We start from the raw sequence: 17,951 nt of genomic DNA, 5'->3' as shown, positions 1-17,951 counted from the left end.
AAAACAAAGTCTTCACTTTTCTTTGTCTTGCTGTGTATTCAGTTCTGACTGGCCTGGAGCTTACATTGGCAGCAATCTTCCCACCATTGCCTTTACCGTCCAAGTGCTGGGATTATAGGCAAGCAACAGCTCTGACAATTCATTTTTTAAATCACGGTAGAGTTTAATTGATAGCTTAGCCAGGCATGGTGGCACAAGCCTTTCGTTCCAGTACTCGGGAGGCAGAGGTGGAACTCTGTGAGTTTGAAGCCAGCCTAGTCTACATAGTGAGTTCCAGAACAGCCAGGGATATAGAGAGAAAAAGAGAGAATGAGAGAGAGAGAGAATAACAGCTTAAATAAACACAAGTATACTGCAAGAAATTCAGTGAATGGAACAAACTCTGAACACTGAACACATTAGAAATAGTTCCAGTTTAAACTTAATTTTATTAAAATGAATAAGAAATTAAATAAAGCTTAGCAAATACAGTATTAGGTTTCAAGGATGTTTAGCACAATACTATGCTTTTGAGATAACAGTGCACACTGCTAGTGGAGTGCTAGTAAGGTTTTCAGTAAGCACAGAGACTGTCGAAGGCATGTACAAATCTGCAGTCATGTGACTGAGCGAGCACTATTCATACAGGGACGTTGACCCTGAGACTATCACACAAAGAGGGTAGTGTTTACATCTTAAACATAAAATGACTGCATCACACCTTCCACTGAGCACCTCCCCCTCCCCTGCTATCCAAAGGTGAGCAGTTACCCTAGCAATCAAGTCTCTGCTAGAAGTGCAAACAGCATGCGGCACAGGAGGAACTTCTGAGCAGGTGCCTGGTGAGCATCACCGACCTTTGCCCCCGGAGCTCACACACCACCACTTAGGGACTGCGGGGACAGATGGCATTGCCCACAGCAGTGTGATACGGTTCACACGGTTAAAATAGTCCTCACAATATATCAACTTCAGTTCCTAAAAAATGTAACAACATAGACCTTGTGTGTACAAAAACAATAATGAGCAATGTAATGTAATGACTTTCCCTTCTAGTAAAAGGGAAATCTGCCCTATAGATGAAAGGAGGCCAAGGGTAGAACCACAAAGAGGAAAAGCCATCCTGGGAGCCTGGGCCTCCAGTGATCATGGAGACTGATCTGATTTGAGTAAAGACAGGAGAAATTATCTGTTTAGTGGAAAGTCTACAGTGTTTTGTGCCTATTTTAGTCAATTCTAGTCTGGTCAGTTCTAATGTTCAGTCAAGTAATTTTCAAATTTTCCCTTTTTTGTGGATAATCAGACTGCCTGTCATTTAAACCTCTGTACAAATGCTTCTTTCAAGTTAATGTTCCTCTTAAAAACTCAAAGTCACAGCCAGGTGTGGTGGCACATGCCTGTAATCCCAGCACTCAGGAGGTAGAGGCAGGTGGATCTCTGTGAGTCCATTAATAATTAAATGAACAATTTATCAATTTACTTTTTAAAGAGAGAAAAAGGAGCTGGCAGTGGTGTCACACACCTTTAATCCCAGCACTCGGAAGGCAGAGGCAGGTGAATCTCTGAGTTTGATGCCAGCCTGATCTACAGAGCAAGTTTCAGGACAGCCAGGGCTACACAGAGAGACCCTGTCTAAGAAGGAAAAAAGGCTGTCTACATGTAGTCTATCCCATGACTACAGTTCATGGGATAAATTTTTTCAGACCTAAACTCTGGAGAAGAAAGGATAATAACCAAGATTAACAAAATCATGTAAATTTAAAGGCATTTGTATCAGCAAGTTATGTCAACAAAGATACAAATAGAGTCAAATCCGAATAAAAGAAATTCTAATTTAGCTGGGACCACAGCTTAGTTGTAGAATGCTTATCTAGCAAGTGTGAGGCTCAGAGTTCAATTCCCAGGTCAGACAATAAGTGTGTTTTAATTAAAATATGCTTCTTTGGTAAGCTTTCTAAAGATAACTTTTTGGAGACTGACGTTACCCTAAGCAAACTTCATAATGGCATATTTCTTTCTCTAAGAAAACAAAATATCTTTTGAAAAGGATATTTCTATGTGTACAGGTATTTTGCCTGGATGGATGAATGTATATGCACCATATGTTTGCCTGCACAGGCCAGAAGAGGACAAGGAATTCCCTAGAACTGGAGTTATAGATGTTTTAAGTTGTGTGGGTACTGGAGACTGAATCCAGGTCCTGCATGAGAGCAGCCTGTAGTACTCTTAGCCACCTAAAATGAAATCAATGATCTACTTATCAAGATCCTTAGAGCTGTACGTGGAGCACACCTTTAACCCCAGCACTAGGGAGACAGAGACGGGGGGTTCTCTGTGAGTTCAAGGCCAGCCAGGTCTACAGAGTGAGTTTTAAGACAGCTAGGAGTGTGATGAGAAAAATAAATAATAAATAAAAAAATAAATAATATAATCTTTGAAATATTGTTCATAGTAACATTTGATTTTTTTCTTTCTCTCCAAGATAATGTTGACATGAAATCACTAGTTTTTTGATAAGTAAGCCAAGCAATCTTTCCAAAGTGGGTATAGGAGTGTCAGAGACAGAGAAACATGACCTGGTCTGAGGTGTTACTTTGCACTTTGCTGTTTGCTGTTACCACAGGCTGCCCAGGCTATTTGTTACAGATCAGTTCTTCAACTAAGCAGAAGAAAATTAAATGAGGACAAAAGCAAGAATGTTCCCCCCTAAATCTTCAAATAAATTCTGGAGGAAACAAAACAAAACAAAACAAAATCTTCCCAATAGTAGAATTATAGCTGGATAACAAATAGGAAATTAATTTTGATCTTTCCACATTAAAGGTGTTTTTGCTATTGAAACATAGTAAAATCTCGTTATCACAATTTTTTTTCTCTGTGTAAGTTGGCTGTCCTGAATTTGATCTGTAGACTAGGCTGGCCTTGAACTCACAGAGATCTACCTGCCTCTGCCTCCCAAGTGCTGGGATTAAAGGTATGTGTCACCATGCCTGGCTTTATGAGTTCTTAGTTCCTCACAATTTTCACTGCTCCTCAGTCCTATCAAATTTTCACTGAGCCCTTTTGTTAAAATTCATGGATTTTCTTTACACCCTGCTGCTGAAGGTGATTTCCTGATCTCAGTGTTCCAAAGAAAAGAAGGGCGGCCTCTGAGAAGTCCCTTGGAAGGTGACCGTGGGCTAGGGAGACAGCTCAGCGGTCAAGCGCTTGTGCGCCTGTGCAAAGCCTTGGGTGTGACTGCAGAGATTAAAGTGGATTAAGGTGGAGGAGCTCTCCGAGGGCTCTACACGACAGCTGCCTTCATCGTTGGTAGGTGGAGGTAGAAGGTAGGTCTACTGAGTGGGCCTAGAGTTTCTGGGGATCCACAAACACTCTCTCCCCCTGCCTCATCCCTCTGTCTTTGGCTACTCTAACCATCTGTGCTTTCAGGTCATCAAAACCCACTGTCTGGGTCTGGGAGAAAAGTCTTACCAACAAGGGGGAGTTACTTGTGAACATTGTTCTGGCAGCAGAACAATGTTTTTTTCTCCTGCTTTCAATTTTCTGCTCTAATCCCCAGAGAAGTTAAGATGATTCCATTATCTGAAGATTATAGCTCACATTCACACACACACACACACACACACACACACACACACACACCTTTCCTGTACTTGTAGACCTTTTGTATGTTGGTTTGCCTTGCAGGAAATATATGCATATATATGCATACACACATAGAGACACATATATGTCTCTACATGTGCTTATTTTGTATCGCTTTCTGCTAGTCCATATAAAATATAAATGGAATGTAAGGTTTGGTAGCCATATGCTGAGAAGGCGGTAAAGAACGTGACGTGCATAGTGCACATTCTGAAAGTCAGCATCACAGACCTTATAGGACACATGGGCCTTGGCTGGCCAAGCTGAGCAAGTGAACACAGGACACTGGATGTAGATCTGCTCTCAGTGAAGCAAAATTAGCTCTTGCTTCAAAGGGTGGCTCAGACGCTGAGCTGGCTGCGGACTCTGGGACAGTTAACATTCTATTTTGGATTGATGTTGAGTTTACCAAGACCTGGAGAAGCAGAACTTCCTTTACAGAAGAGTTTCAACATATTCTTGGTTTGCCTGCTATTTTCCATTAATCAGAGTGAAGTGGTTACAGCTAAAATCCTGTGCAGCTGGTGTTTCTGGTTAACTAGATTCTCAAAAGTCCAACAGGTGCTACTCTTGGATGTGAAAACCATCACTCTCCTAAGCACCAGTCCAGTGATACATTCTTTAAATGATAAGCTTCCTCACTTAGGAAGAGAGAACATTCATGGTCAGATACAGCAACTCCTTATGGAAATTTGCCTGAGCATGTAGAAGATGGAACAAATTCAGGAAACCTCTGTCATCGTCATCACGTTCTCCTGTGATACATACATAAGAACAGACAGCAGGGAAAGGGAAAAGTTAAACATTTTAACACTCGAGCAGCAAGCAAGCAAGCAAACTGAAGTTACCAGGTGTGGTAACTCAAGCTTTAACTCCAGTACACTGTTTTGTTTTGACACTGGGTTTCTGTGTAATAGCCCTGGCTGTCCTAGAACTCTTTTTGTAGACCAGGCTAGCTTTGAACTCACAGAGATCTGCCTGCCTCCACCTCCCTGAGTGCCAGGACTAAAGGCATGAGCCACTACTCCCAGCTAAAAACAGTTTTTTAAACACATGGCTTAGGAATGTAAGATGTTCTAAGTGTTCCTAATAATAGTTAAACAGAAAAAAAAATTGTGGGTGATCTTAAAGCCAGGATTAACCATTGAAGTCATGAAATTAGACACTAGAGAGAAAACATGGGAAAGGAAAGTGCAGTATCTCTTAACTTTATGACCTTGGGCAAGTCAGGCTATGTCTTTGTTTCCTTTTTGTCTATAAAACCGATAAAGAACTTGCCAGTGCTCTTTTGCAGAGGTTTGATTCTCAGCGCTCACATGGTGAATCTGGTGCCCTCTTCTGACCTCTGTGTATCAGTCATGCATACAGTACAGACAAAATAAAAACAACAATAATTTTAAAAATATTTAAAGGGCTGGACATGGTGGTGTACACCTTTTTAATCTGAGCACTAGGGAGACAAGGCAAGTAGATATCTGTGAATTCCACATAAAGTTTTAAAAAACAAACAAACAAACAAACAAAAAAACCCCAAACAATTATGTTGGCCACCTAGTAAATTAATATCTGTTAAAACCTATATAAGGCCCAGTGTGGTAGTCTCAGCATTTGGAAGGCAGAGGCAGGCAGATATCTGTGAGTTTGAGGCTAGTCTACATAGAGAGTTCCAGGCCAGCCAGGACGGAGAGAGATCCTGTCTCAAAAAAACAAAACCAAAGTCCCAGGCAGGGTCTCACTATGTAGCCCAGGCTGGCTCAAACAAGTACTGGACCATAGGTGCAGAGCCCCAAGCCCAGGTAGTTGCCTGTGAAGTGCGGGGTGTAATCACTCACTCCTCTGTGCCATCGACACTCTCACTTACCAGACATGACAGGCTGCAGCATTTCCATCGTGACACAGGCAAAGGCATTTGCCACGCTCTGCAGGAAGCTCTTCCTCTCTGATGTGGTGTTAAAGACCTTGCTGACTTTCTGCATCATTCTAACTGTCCAGTCCATGCAGTACAGCTCTTTCTCGCACACCTGGTTCAGATGCACAAAGCACTATGTCAATTTTCGTGGAAAGAAGGCTGTGGAGCGAAAGTGCAGTGACAGTGACAGTCTATGCTGTAGCATAGTTTATTGCGCAGGGCAGCCCTCTGCGGCTGTAATCAGGAAATGCTAGTGAGTGAATAAAATGGAGTGTGGTGGCACATGCCTGTGATCCCGGCACTCAGAAATGCAAGGTCACTTTACCTATATAGTGACTTGGGAGCCAGCCTAAGCTATATGAGACCCCGTCTCAAAAACCAGAACAAATAAAATATGTAACAAACAAACAAAGTATGTACTTTAATACTTATTTTTTCAATAATCTTTTCTGTGTATCTCAGTTCCTGGTAGGCTGTAGGTGTGTGTGTGTGTGTGTGTGTGTGTGTGGAGAGACAGAGACAGGCAGACAGAGAGGCCAGCCTTGGGCTCTGCTTGTGTGTGTGTGTGGAGACAGAGACAGGCAGACAGAGAGGCCAGCCTTGGGCTCTGCTTGTGTGTGTGTGTGGAGAGACAGAGACAGGCAGACAGACAGACCAGCCTTGGGCTCTGCTTGTGTGTGTGTGTGTGGAGAGACAGAGACAGGCAGACAGAGAGGCCAGCCTTGGGCTCTGCAAGGGAAGCAGCCCTGCTGCTGGGTCAAGTGGAAGGAGGGATAAGTCACTAGAGAAAAAGTTAGTTTTTACTTACCAAAGCCAAAAAGACTATGAGCCTTGCCAGCTCAATGGCCCGTCCATTCACAGCTTTGCTAGCCATGAAAGTGAAGCAGATGTTGTTCCCACTCAGGATTAGGAGGCGCGCATTGTTCTCCAGAAGCCACTCCCGGGGAACCACTTTCGTTAGAGAAAACAGTATTTAATGAAGAATTACACACTGCTGTAATAAACATCTTTAAACATATTCAATATTATGTTACCTTATTGGAAATGTAATTTAGTGTCAAGGAAACCACTCAGAAATAATGTTTTAGATTCTTTTCTTTTCTTTTCTTTTCTGTCAGGGACCACCTGAAGGAGCTCACCAACTTGCCTTACCTTGCCTGTTCCCTTACCTGCAGTAAACATACTGCTTGGAGATGTCAGAGACCACCTGTGGAAACCCATCAACCTGCCTCAACTTGCCCGTTTCCTTACCTGCAGTAAACATACTGCTTGGTAACAGCAGAGATGTGCTCACAGAACCATGGCTTATCACAAGATGTTTCAGGCCCCTGGCCGAGAAGAATTTGTAATTTTTCACCCACCCTACTTCCTCATCCTGAACCCTATATAAAAGCTGATTCTGCTCAGTAAAGTTGGTCCTTGACAAGCACCTGTTTGCTTGGACTCATTTCTTTCTCTCAGCCCATCTTTTCACAGGATCGGATTCTCTTCTATCCCCCGCTAATAACAGGCTCGCTGGCCGGAGTACTTTTCTTCACAGTGTTTCTCTGTGTAGCTCTGGCTGGCCTGGAATTCACTCTGTAGACCAGGTTGGCCTTAGAGATCTGCCTGCCTCTGCCTCCTGAGTGCTAGGAGTGAAGTTGTGGTTCACATGCCTGGTGTGTTTTAGTTTTTCTACTACAGCATTCAGCCAGAGACAGCAGTCCCCTCCATGTCATGGTGCGTTTACCACTGTGGTGCTATGTAGTCAAGCAGTTATCCTACACATACATCCACAGGCAAAGTGACCTAATATGTACAATAAAAGCCTTTGCAAACTTCAGAGTCCAAAATAACTGTTTCACCCTCTCTTACACAGCAGCAGAGGGCTTTCTTTTTACATAGTCTAGAAGGATGTATATGTATGAGAACTTGTAAAATGAGGGTAAGAAAACTCATTAAGCTATGAAGTGATTTAATAATATCATATACTTATAAAATTGGGAATTGAATCCCTCCTGGGAAACTGTTGGCTACTGATGGGAGCTGTGGGAGCCACTGTTTTCAGTTGTGTACCTACTGGTGAGTCCACTAGGCTCTAGGGACAGTTCTATACCCATGGTCATACAGACATCCCTGGTTAAACTTAGTGGGTCATAAAACAAAAAGAAATGACAGAGAGAAAGTCTTATAGAGAGGAGGGGCAATTTATGGGAGTACGAAGGAGCTAAGAGAGGGTAAAGTGCAAGAGCAATCAGAATGCATTATATAAATGCATGGAATTGTCAAAAAATTTAATTTAAAACATTGGTGTTAGAGGTAGGTCTGATGTTACTGGCCCTCAAGATCTGGTTACACCTATCCTTGTTCTCTTAACTTGCCTAAGACATACCTGATTGGTTGATAAAAGGGCCTATACCTGAGCAAGGCAGAATGGGATAGGCGTGGCTATGGTGCTTGAAAAAGAAAATCATGGAAGACAGATGGACAGGAACAGAGGAGGAAGAGGACACCATGATGGGTTATCATGGAGAAAAAAACCACGTAGGCCAAGAAGAAGGACTCCAATAATGGCATGAAAAGACCCCGATGAAGAATTCAAGCAAGTACTATTATGGATGGAAGGTAGGCCAGATGAGGAGGATTAAGGTGGATGGCATTGAATGGGGGCTGGATGGTAAGGTTATTGAAACAGTGTAGGTGAAATATCTGCCCAGCCCAAGGTAAATAAGGCATTAAAAATCTAACAGATGTCTGTGTCTTATTATTTGTGATAGCAGATTAAATAATACTGCTGTGATAATCGCAGGGTTAATAATAAACATTATATAGCCCAACACTTATTTTTTTATTTACAAAAACAAACCGGAAATTAAGATAAACACTTTTAAAAATATTTATTCCCTTTGAATATAATGTTCTGCCAGCATGTACACTTGCACTCCAGAAGAGGGCATCAGATCTCACTATAGATGGTTGTGAGCCACCATGTGGTTGCTGGGAACTGAACTCAGAACCTTTTGCAAGAGCAGCCAATGCTCTTAACCTCTGAGCCATCTCTCCAGCCCCTGATAAATACATTTTTACACCATAGTATACTCCACATACATACATTTGTACACACACACACACACACACACACACACACACACAAATAAAACAACAAAACAACAAAAAAACACAATAAACATGTTTTGGAGCAGTAAGTAACAAAACAAACAAACTACATATTGGGCAATTAGAGATTTCTAATACATTCTTTGGTACCTAGAGAAATGTTGATATAACTTTATACCTGTATTCTAATGATACATTTCTATTGCTCTATGTCAGTAAATACATATTTACCTGATAGTTCATCTAGAAGACTGATAACATCATCTGCTGTCCACTCTTTGGTACCTGTATCATACAGTAACTTAATTGCCCCAGCCAAACCTTTCAGACTGGATTCATCTGTAGGTCCTTCTATCATTTCCTGCCAAATCAGCTGTCCTGGAAAGAAACAAAAAGTAGGCTATGATAGAATAAATGGTTTTGTGATAAAGTCTTATACAATGCCATTACTTATATAAGCTATATTCATCACAAAATCCCAATTCTGATAGCATTATAAATTTAAGTTTCTTGTTAACTGTGATGAAATACAGAGAGGTGCCCATTGCTGCATCCTCAGTGATACAAGCACAACCCACTACACCCAGCTATTTACCTGGGTGCTGGGGATCAAAGTCAGATCTTCGTGTTTGTACAACAAGTACATTACCTACTGAACTATCTCCCAGCCTCAAAGAACAGTGCCTTTAGTTCAAAAATGACATTACCCTGTCAATTGCTATCATTTTACTAAAACAACTGACATCCTTCTAGAAAGGAGCATACTTTTATTAGCGTCTTTCAAACATTTGTATTGCTTGCACCAGAGCAGCTCAGTCACTTTCCATTTGCTCATCTATCAACAATCTGCTCTGTGGCTTATACATAACATTTTAATTTCAAAATGAAATTCTTGGCTGCTAGCCAACAGGTATTAAAACTGATTATCTATTAATCAGATGAAATAAAGAAATGTAAAATTTTTGTTTTGTTTTGTTTTTTTCAAGACAGGGCTTTTCTTTATAGCTCTGTCTGTCCTGGAACTCGGTTCTCTAGACCAGGCTGGCCTCCAACTCATAGAGATATCTCTACCTCTGACTCCCAAGTACAGCTAAAATTTTAACATTAATCTAAGTACAACCTAGGTAACAAAAAAATCAGATTAAATTTAGATTGAACCTGAAAGTCTAAAACTAAGTAATCCTTGATTTGGGCCACTATTTTATTTCTTAGCATCATTAGTCCCCTCCAGCAGCAAATATAACTTTGAGTTGCATTAATGTTTGAAACAGAAAAGCAGCATTTACATAAATAAAGAGATGACAGGAATACATCCGGTCTGGATTAGAGCGGAATAATTTCTGTCTTGAAGCTTAGTGTGTGTGGATGTTAATGTCTTTGAAATCATGAAGCACATCTTGAACACTAGGATGATGAGGCTGTAAAGCCTGGTGACCTGAGGTCCACCCCAGAAGGCCACAGTATACAGGGAGAAGTGATTCCTGAAAATTGTCCTATGACCTCCACAGACATGCCATGTTACATGCACAATGAATGAATGAATGAATGAATGAATGTTTATTTGTCTTTTTATTTATTTTTGAGGCAAAGTCTTACTGTGTTAAATCTGACTGGTCTGGAACTTGGTATGTGTCAGAATCTGGTCCAAGAATGGAGTCCTGTGATAATTCTGAGTTCGTGTGAGAACACTCCAAGAAAACAAGACAAGAGCCTTGTGACCTCAGTTTCTTCAAAAACATGAAATTGTTCTTGGAGTGTGTTTTCATGCCCCTCCCAGGCGGATGGGATCAGAGTGAGTTTACTTCAGATTACTCATTACAATTCCCTACTGTTACTGTTTATATGTCTCTATGGAAAAACATGTTTTTGCCACATGTGGCTTGCCCTTGTGATTGGACACTTTACTCATGTGACTCTTCTTAACCCTTAGACTCTGAATAAAGTTGGCTATTGTGTGAGACTTCAGTCAGCCTTGTTTTCAGGCTCTATTCTTCTAGGTCCCACTGCCTCTAAAGCAGTAAACAGATATGTAAACCAGCCTGGCCTTGAACTCACAGAGAACTACTGCCTCTACCTCCTTAGTGCTGGTATTAAAAATGTTCACCAACTAGTAAAGTTGTTTTTTGATGTTGTTGTTTGGTTGTTTGGTTTTGGTTTTTTGAGACAGGGTTTCTCTGTGTAGCTTGGCTGTCCTGGAACTCACTCTGTAGCCCAGGCTGACCTCGAACTCAAGTAGATCCAACTGTCTCAGCCTCCTGACTGCTGAGACTAAAGGTCTGTGCCACCATGCCTGGTACCAGTAAAGTTTTTAAAAACTCTTCCTAAAGCAAAAAATTAGCTAGGTATATAACACACATGCCTGAGGAAAAAAAAATTGTGCTTACCATCATGAGAAGTAGTTGGTCCAAAGATAATATATAACAATCTTGCCTGATTCACCATAGGCCATGGCTTTAATATTCGAGTCAGCCAAAATGCAGAATCATTTCGATGTGTCCAGTGATCGAGTAGGACATGCCTACAGAACAGTCTGATCCTTAACTCTAGTTTTCGAGAACTGCCTATGAAGAAAAGGGAGTTATAAGTCATTCTTCTGCAAAGATTAGTTGCATATTAGATGGTGGTCAAACCAGGTATAAAAACAGAGTCATGGGATCATAAACAGAGTGTATAAACAGGGAATTACCACGGAGTAATTCTTGTGCTTACTTTCCTTATTCACCTCAGTAATTTTAATAATGGGTAAGCAAAATCTGAGTTCAATTTTACCAGAATCTTATATAGTTTTAGATTTATTAATTTAGATAGATCTCATGTATCAGGCTGGCTTTGAACTCCATGTGGTCAATGCTGACTTTAAATTTCAGATCCTCCTGCTTCCACCTTGAAAACACTGGGGTATCAGGTATGTCACTGCACCCAGTTCATGGTGGCAGGTACTCCCCCTCAACTGCATCCTCAATGGATTTCAGATTTAAAAGACATCAAATGTAAAGAAAGAACAGACATGCATCATCAGTATACTTTGTACTAAAAGTGGTACTCTACTTTCTTCCATAAACATTTTAAGATTTATATGATTTCTTTATATTTTTGGCTTAATACTTTTTCAATTGTCTTTTTTTAATTTTATGTATATGGGTATTTGGACTGCATATATGCCTGTGTACCACATGTGTGCTTAAAATGATTACATTTTAAACTTCTGTGTATGTGCCTATGTGTATGTGTGTGTATATCTGCCACGGTATGTATGTGGAAGTCAGTTTCTCCTCTCCCCATGTGGATCCTGGGGAACTGAGGTTCAAATACCTTTACCTAACAAGTAACAGCCACAACTTTACATTTTTGAGACTGGGTCTAACACAGTCCAGAATGGGTGCAAATTCTATGTATAGCTAAGACTCCTTGAACTCCTCATATTTCCTGCCTTCCATGCTGAGATCAGAGGTATAAGGTAGGCCCGTTTATTTTTTAAAAATTATTTAATTAATTACTTATTTTTCAAACAGGATATCATGTATTCCAGGCTTGCCTTAAACTCAATATTTAATCAAGGATGACTTCGAATCTCTGATCCTCCTTGTTCCAACTCTAAAGTGCTAGAATGACAGTCATGTGCCACCATGTTCAGTTTCATTCAGTGTTGGGGCATGCTAGGAAAGTCCTCTACATCACTAGAGTACTCCACCTAAACTATATCACCAGAGCCCAAATTCAGTATCACAGCATGAGAGAGAAATATGGCATTTCAGAAAAATGAGAAAATGGAAGAAGGTTCCCAGTGAGATACAAATGCAGAAAGGGCGCTAAAAACAGTACATAAAGAACAATACACTGAAGTCAAACGAATACAGTGGACAGTAGGTTTGATTTTTTTTTTTTTTTTTGAGACAATCTCTTTATGTAGCTCTAGCTATTCTGAAACTCAGTATGTAGACCAACCTGGCCTCAAATTCACAGAGATTCACTGCCTCTGCTTCTCAGTGCTGGGATTAAAGGTGTGTGCTACCATGCCCACTAGGCAGTGAGTATGAAAAAGAATATGGGAATCAGAATCTGAAGGTTCATTTATATAGCTTAGATTTTATTTTGAATATGTTAGGAAGCTAACAGAAGGCTTTGAACAGAACAAGGTCATGTTAACTTTTTAAATCAGGTCATTGGGTTTCTACATGGTTTCATTTGGGTTTTCCAGGAGGCTGAGGCAGGAGGGTCGTAAATTTGAGGCTAGAGTGGCCTACATAAAGCTGGAGAACAGCCTGTGCTACGCAGTGAGACGCTTGGTGCAGCTCAGTGGTAGAACCTACTACGTTCAGTACTCCAGGTTCAATCCTCAGCAGCTCTCCACCCGGAGGAAAGAAACATGAGACCTTTAATAAGAAAGTACATTAGTAAATCTGCCTTCTTATCTATAACTTTTTATGGTGAAGTATTTCAATTTGACAGAAAAGTAAAAACATGATAAATAGTGCATACAAATGAAGTAGCTTAGTCAAAGCTTTACATCTTTCTATATTTGCCTCTGGGTTTATAAAATAAATAAGCATTACAGATGCTGAGTTTCTTGTTTATCAGTGCCAATCACTCTCCCCAGAAGAGTCACTGTCTGGGTCTGTCCCTGTCCTTCTATGTTAGTTAGGCAGGGTTATCCAGAGAAAGAGCCAATAGGAAACAGGTCACACCCCCGTGGTAGCATCTGGCATCCAGCTTATGTGGTGGTAGAGGTGGAGTCAACTGAGCTACATCCCAGCCTCCACAAGGAGCCTCACATACACTTTTGAACTTTACTGAACATTTCATCTCTGTACAATACTATCTTTGAACTAACAGTCTTTACCTGGTTTGTTACAGACGACAGTCTGCATCTTACGAGAGAGATTAGTCAACTCACATAAGAAGTTATAAACACGATGACATTCGATTTCATCCCAACCTGCTGTTAAGGTCTAAGGAAAACAGAAGAAACATTGTACAAGTTCAGACACAAATTGGAAGGGAAAGCCAATACTCCCTAATGTCCATAAGCTGTTTGTAGTATTTGACCTAGGTAAAGTGCAATTTTTACCCTCTCTAGATCTATCCAAATTCATGAGAAATTTGCATAATCACAACCTAGAAAATCTCCAAAATCTTGTTTCTTTTTGGTTGGAAGTATCTTTTAAGAGAACTTTTTTTTTTTTTTTTCTCAAGATAAGGTTTTTCTATGAAGCTTAGCTGTCCTGGAACTCACTCTGTAGACTAGGCTGGCTGGCTCCTGCCTCTGCCTCCCAAGTGCTGGTATTAAAGGAATGCACCAGCACTGCCCAGCAAAAATTTAAGTTCCTTATAAATTTATTACCTTTATTTTGATTTATGTTTATGTGTCTGTGAGATTTTGCCACATGAGTGTAGGTACTTGCGGAAGCCATGAGAGTTGGAACTGCCCTGCGGTGGTGCTGGGAACCAAACTTTGGTGTTCTGCAAGAACATAAAGTGCTCTTAACTGATGAACCATGTCTATAGCCTTCTCTTTGGACCTCTAACTCACTATTGAACTATGAGTGGCCTCAAACCCACCTGCCTGCATCAAGTCTGACTAATGGGACTGTAGTCTTGGTTCTATGACTTAGTTTTTAAAATTAAATTACACTAAACTAAATCAATTATCAATTGATTTTTGTGTATGTGTGTGAGAGTGTATGTGACCATGGAGAACACACACAGGAGGATGTCAAGTATTCTCTACATGCTCCTTATACCTTTGGGGTAATCCCTCATGATACATAGAACTTGTAGTTTTGGGCGATGCTGGCAGCCAGCAAGCTCCAGAGGATACAGGTTATCAGGATAATGGAAGCTTTTTACTTAGGTGCTAGGGGTTTGAACTTAGGTCTTCACACTTGCACAGTAAGTACTCTTACCTTCTAGACTATTGTTTTGGTCCCTGTGGTTTTGTAGTAGAACTTTTAAGACTCTTACACCTGTCATTTTGATATTGTTTACAAATGATAATGATACCATTTTAATGTGATAATTGTATTTGATAATGACTTGTTTGTTTTTTAATAAATGAGACAAGTCTCACTATGTAACCCTGGCTGGCCTATAAATCACTAAGTAGTTCAGGTGGTCCCCTAACTCACAGACACTGGCCTCTGCCTTTAGAGCACTGGGATTAAGGTATGTACTACCATGCTTGGCCCCACATATAAGTTCATAAATATTGACTGGATTTCAATACTTTAAAAAATAATCTCTGGGACAATGAGATGGCTCAGCAGATAAAGGGGCAAACCTAACCCAAGGGATGGAAGGAGCACTGACTGGCTCCCATAAGTTGTCCCTCTGACATTTCAACACACACATTAAAAACACTTTTTAAAATTTATTTTATGTGCATGAATGTTTTTCTTGCATATATGTATGTGTATTATGTGTATGTCTGATGCCCAAGAAGGTCAGAGGAGGGCTGTAGGACCTTCTACACCTGGAGTTTGGATGGTTATAAGCTACCACATGCATGCTGGGGATTGAACCTGGATCCTCTGGAGGAGCACCTAGTATCCCTAACTGCTGGGCCATCTCTCTAGACCCACACACTCTTAAAAAAAAAAATTAGCTGGGTAGTAGTGGTGCATGCCTTTAATCTCAGCCCTTGGAAGGCAGAGGCAAGAGGATCTCTTGAGTTTGATGCCAGCCTGGTGTACAGAGTGAGTTCTAGGACAAGGCCTACATAGAAAAACTTGCCTAGAAAAGTAAAAATAAATAAATAAATAATCTTCAATCCCAGCACCCTATAATTCAATTTTATTCCTTCTGAAATGAGAGAAATTTCTAAGCAGTAATTATTTCTGATGAATAAATCAGTAGGTGGAAGACAGGCCTAGGAGGGGGGCTTTTTATTTTATATATATTTTGTTCCTTTTGAATTTTACATGAATACTTATCATAATACTTAATCCAAAGATAGAAAGTGCAATACAAATTGGAAAAAGAAAAGTCTGTCTGGGAAGAGTGTTGGTAGGAAGTCCTGGATCTGGGTATGGAGGAGCTGGCCACTGGCAGCCTGGGGTACAACATCAGGTTCTCAGGTGCTGTCCTGAGGAATGTGGGGACAGCCTAAATTTTAAATTATTGTTTTAAATTGAAATATGTTAAATTCACATAAACTGTTTAGGACAGTGTCTGGCAGATAGTATAAGGCTTAACAAATGATATTTTTCATTTTCATTTTAATAAATATTCCTGAAATAATATATTAATTTCTAAAGTCACATTTCAGAAAACTGGTCCACAAATTTGTTGTTGTTTTTTGAGACAGGGTTACTCTGTGAGGTGTAGGCTGTCCTAGACTTGCTTTGTAGACCAGGCTGGCCTGCAGCTCACAGAGATCCACCTGTCTCTGCCTCCCAGAGTGCTGGGATTTCAATTGTGAGCCACCTACCTGGCTTAGTCCACAAATTTAATCTCAAAATACTCATTAAAAAGCCAGGTGTAGTGGTGCACACCTTTAGTCCCAGTATTTGAGGCAAAGGCAGCAAATCTCTGAGCTTGAGGCCATCTTGGTTTACATAATGAGTGCCAAGATAGCCAGAGCTACAAAGTAAGACCCTGACTCAAAACAAAACAAAACAAACAAATTATAAATACATGTACACATATACCACCTGTAGTCTCTTAAACTGGCTAGGGGTTTGGGTTGCAGATCAGTGGTAGAGTGCTTACCTAGTATCTCTAAGGACCTAGGTTAAATCCTCGGTCACACTCACTCACACACACATGCGTACACACAAATTTTACAATGTTACTTTGTTTTATAGTTTCTATTACTGCAACAGGGATTCCATGCTTTACTTATGAACAGTTCAAAATCATTCCTTCCTTCTTTCATTAAACAATGTACCTGTAAAAACACTCCATAACATGGTAATCCCAAACATTGCAAGGGAGTCGAACAGCCACTGAATTTAAAACAGGAAACCTGTAAAGAGAACCACTGTTAGTGGACCTATACAATTACTAACTTGACACAAGTTTACTGGAGGAATCCCTCCCCCAACCCCCAGACAGGGCTTCTTTGTATAGCACTGCTATCCAAGCTAGCCTCAAACTCAGATATCCACCTGCTTCTACCTCCCTCTCCTGAGATTAAAGGTGTGCACTACCAAGCCTGGCTATTGGAGACATCTTGAGACAGGGTCTTCCTCTGATTAAAGAGGAAAAAACAAACAAACAAAAAACAAAACCAAAAAACAACAAACTCCATTGCAGAAAACCTGCCAACAGTTCAAAATGAAGAGAACAAGCTGGGTGTGGTGGTGCATGCCTTTAATCCCAGCTCTCAGGGATGCAGAGGAAGGTGGATTACTGTGAGTTTGAGGCCATCCTGGTCTATACATCGAGTCCAGGACAGCCAAGGCTATACAGAGAAACCCTGTCTAGAAAACAACAAAAAACAAACAAAAAAATAAATAAATAAAAGTTTTAAAAAATTTACAAAAAATGCAGACAAGTGATTCTTTAGTGCTTAGCTCCAACAGATCTATCTGCAACACAATTCCTGCACCAAAGGCTCAGAGGTCACCATGGAGAGGGGTTGGAAAGATTGTTAAAAGTCAAAAAAATAGGGAGTCTGCTGTGAGATTGTGTTTCCTAGAAATGTTAGGGAAGCAATACTCATGAAGCCTCATAAGCAAGGTTACCTAAAGACCTGAACAAGAAAGACCAAGAGACATGCTAGCATGGAAAAGGGAAATCTCATGGTGACTCAAAACTAGACAAAATAACTATAGGCATCTCTAGAATGCAGGGAGCAGGACAAACAGGCTTCCCTGGGGAAAGCCACCCACCTGGCATTCCAATAACAGGTGGGCAGCCCTGAAATAATGTATATACAAATAAGAGTATATGGACTGAGCAGGTTTTATTTATATATTTAGGAATGTGTGTGTGTGCAATAAAAGCAATAAAAAGAAGGAAATGACATAATTATATTTTCTTTAAAAATTAATGTTGGGCATGGTAACACCCACCTACTTATTTGTTTTTGTTTTTTGAAACAGTTTTGTAGGCACAATGTTATTGCACACTGTTTAAAGATTCAAATGCTGACTTCAGTGCCCCCATTATCTGGCTGCAGTGCTTGTTCTAGAATCTCCTGTCTCAATGTTGTGTAAACATTGTTCCCCAATTGTCCTGATATGTCAATAAGGAAGCTTAACAGCCAATGACTGAGCAAGGGTAGAGAATAGGGCTGGACTTCCTGCCAGTCGTGGGAGGAGGAGAGAGAGGGAGGAAGTGGGGATTCAGCCAAGAGGATAGGTCCAGGAGACATAGGAGA

At 40.5% G+C, this 17,951-nt stretch overlaps 1 protein-coding gene across 1 annotated transcript in view; it reads right to left on the bottom strand.

Moving 5' to 3' along the window:
• Window positions 1-414: 414 nt before the first annotated feature.
• Window positions 415-17,951, bottom strand: part of Fbxo47 (F-box protein 47) — a 31,666-nt gene continuing 14,129 nt past the window's right edge. The window contains exons 5-11 of the mRNA XM_021646864.2: window positions 16,515-16,592; window positions 13,470-13,578; window positions 11,014-11,190; window positions 8,861-9,007; window positions 6,342-6,484; window positions 5,486-5,645; window positions 415-4,379 (exon numbers count right to left, since the gene is read on the bottom strand). Coding sequence (XP_021502539.1) covers window positions 4,267-4,379; window positions 5,486-5,645; window positions 6,342-6,484; window positions 8,861-9,007; window positions 11,014-11,190; window positions 13,470-13,578; window positions 16,515-16,592 — 927 coding nt within the window. The 3' untranslated portion in view covers window positions 415-4,266. The remainder of the gene's footprint in view (window positions 4,380-5,485; window positions 5,646-6,341; window positions 6,485-8,860; window positions 9,008-11,013; window positions 11,191-13,469; window positions 13,579-16,514; window positions 16,593-17,951) is intronic.

This window comes from Meriones unguiculatus, chromosome 7, assembly GCF_030254825.1.
Source record: "Meriones unguiculatus strain TT.TT164.6M chromosome 7, Bangor_MerUng_6.1, whole genome shotgun sequence".
Lineage (NCBI taxonomy): Eukaryota > Metazoa > Chordata > Mammalia > Rodentia > Muridae > Meriones > Meriones unguiculatus.
Note: the sequence above shows the minus strand (reverse complement) of the source record. Positions and strands in the feature narration are given on the sequence as shown.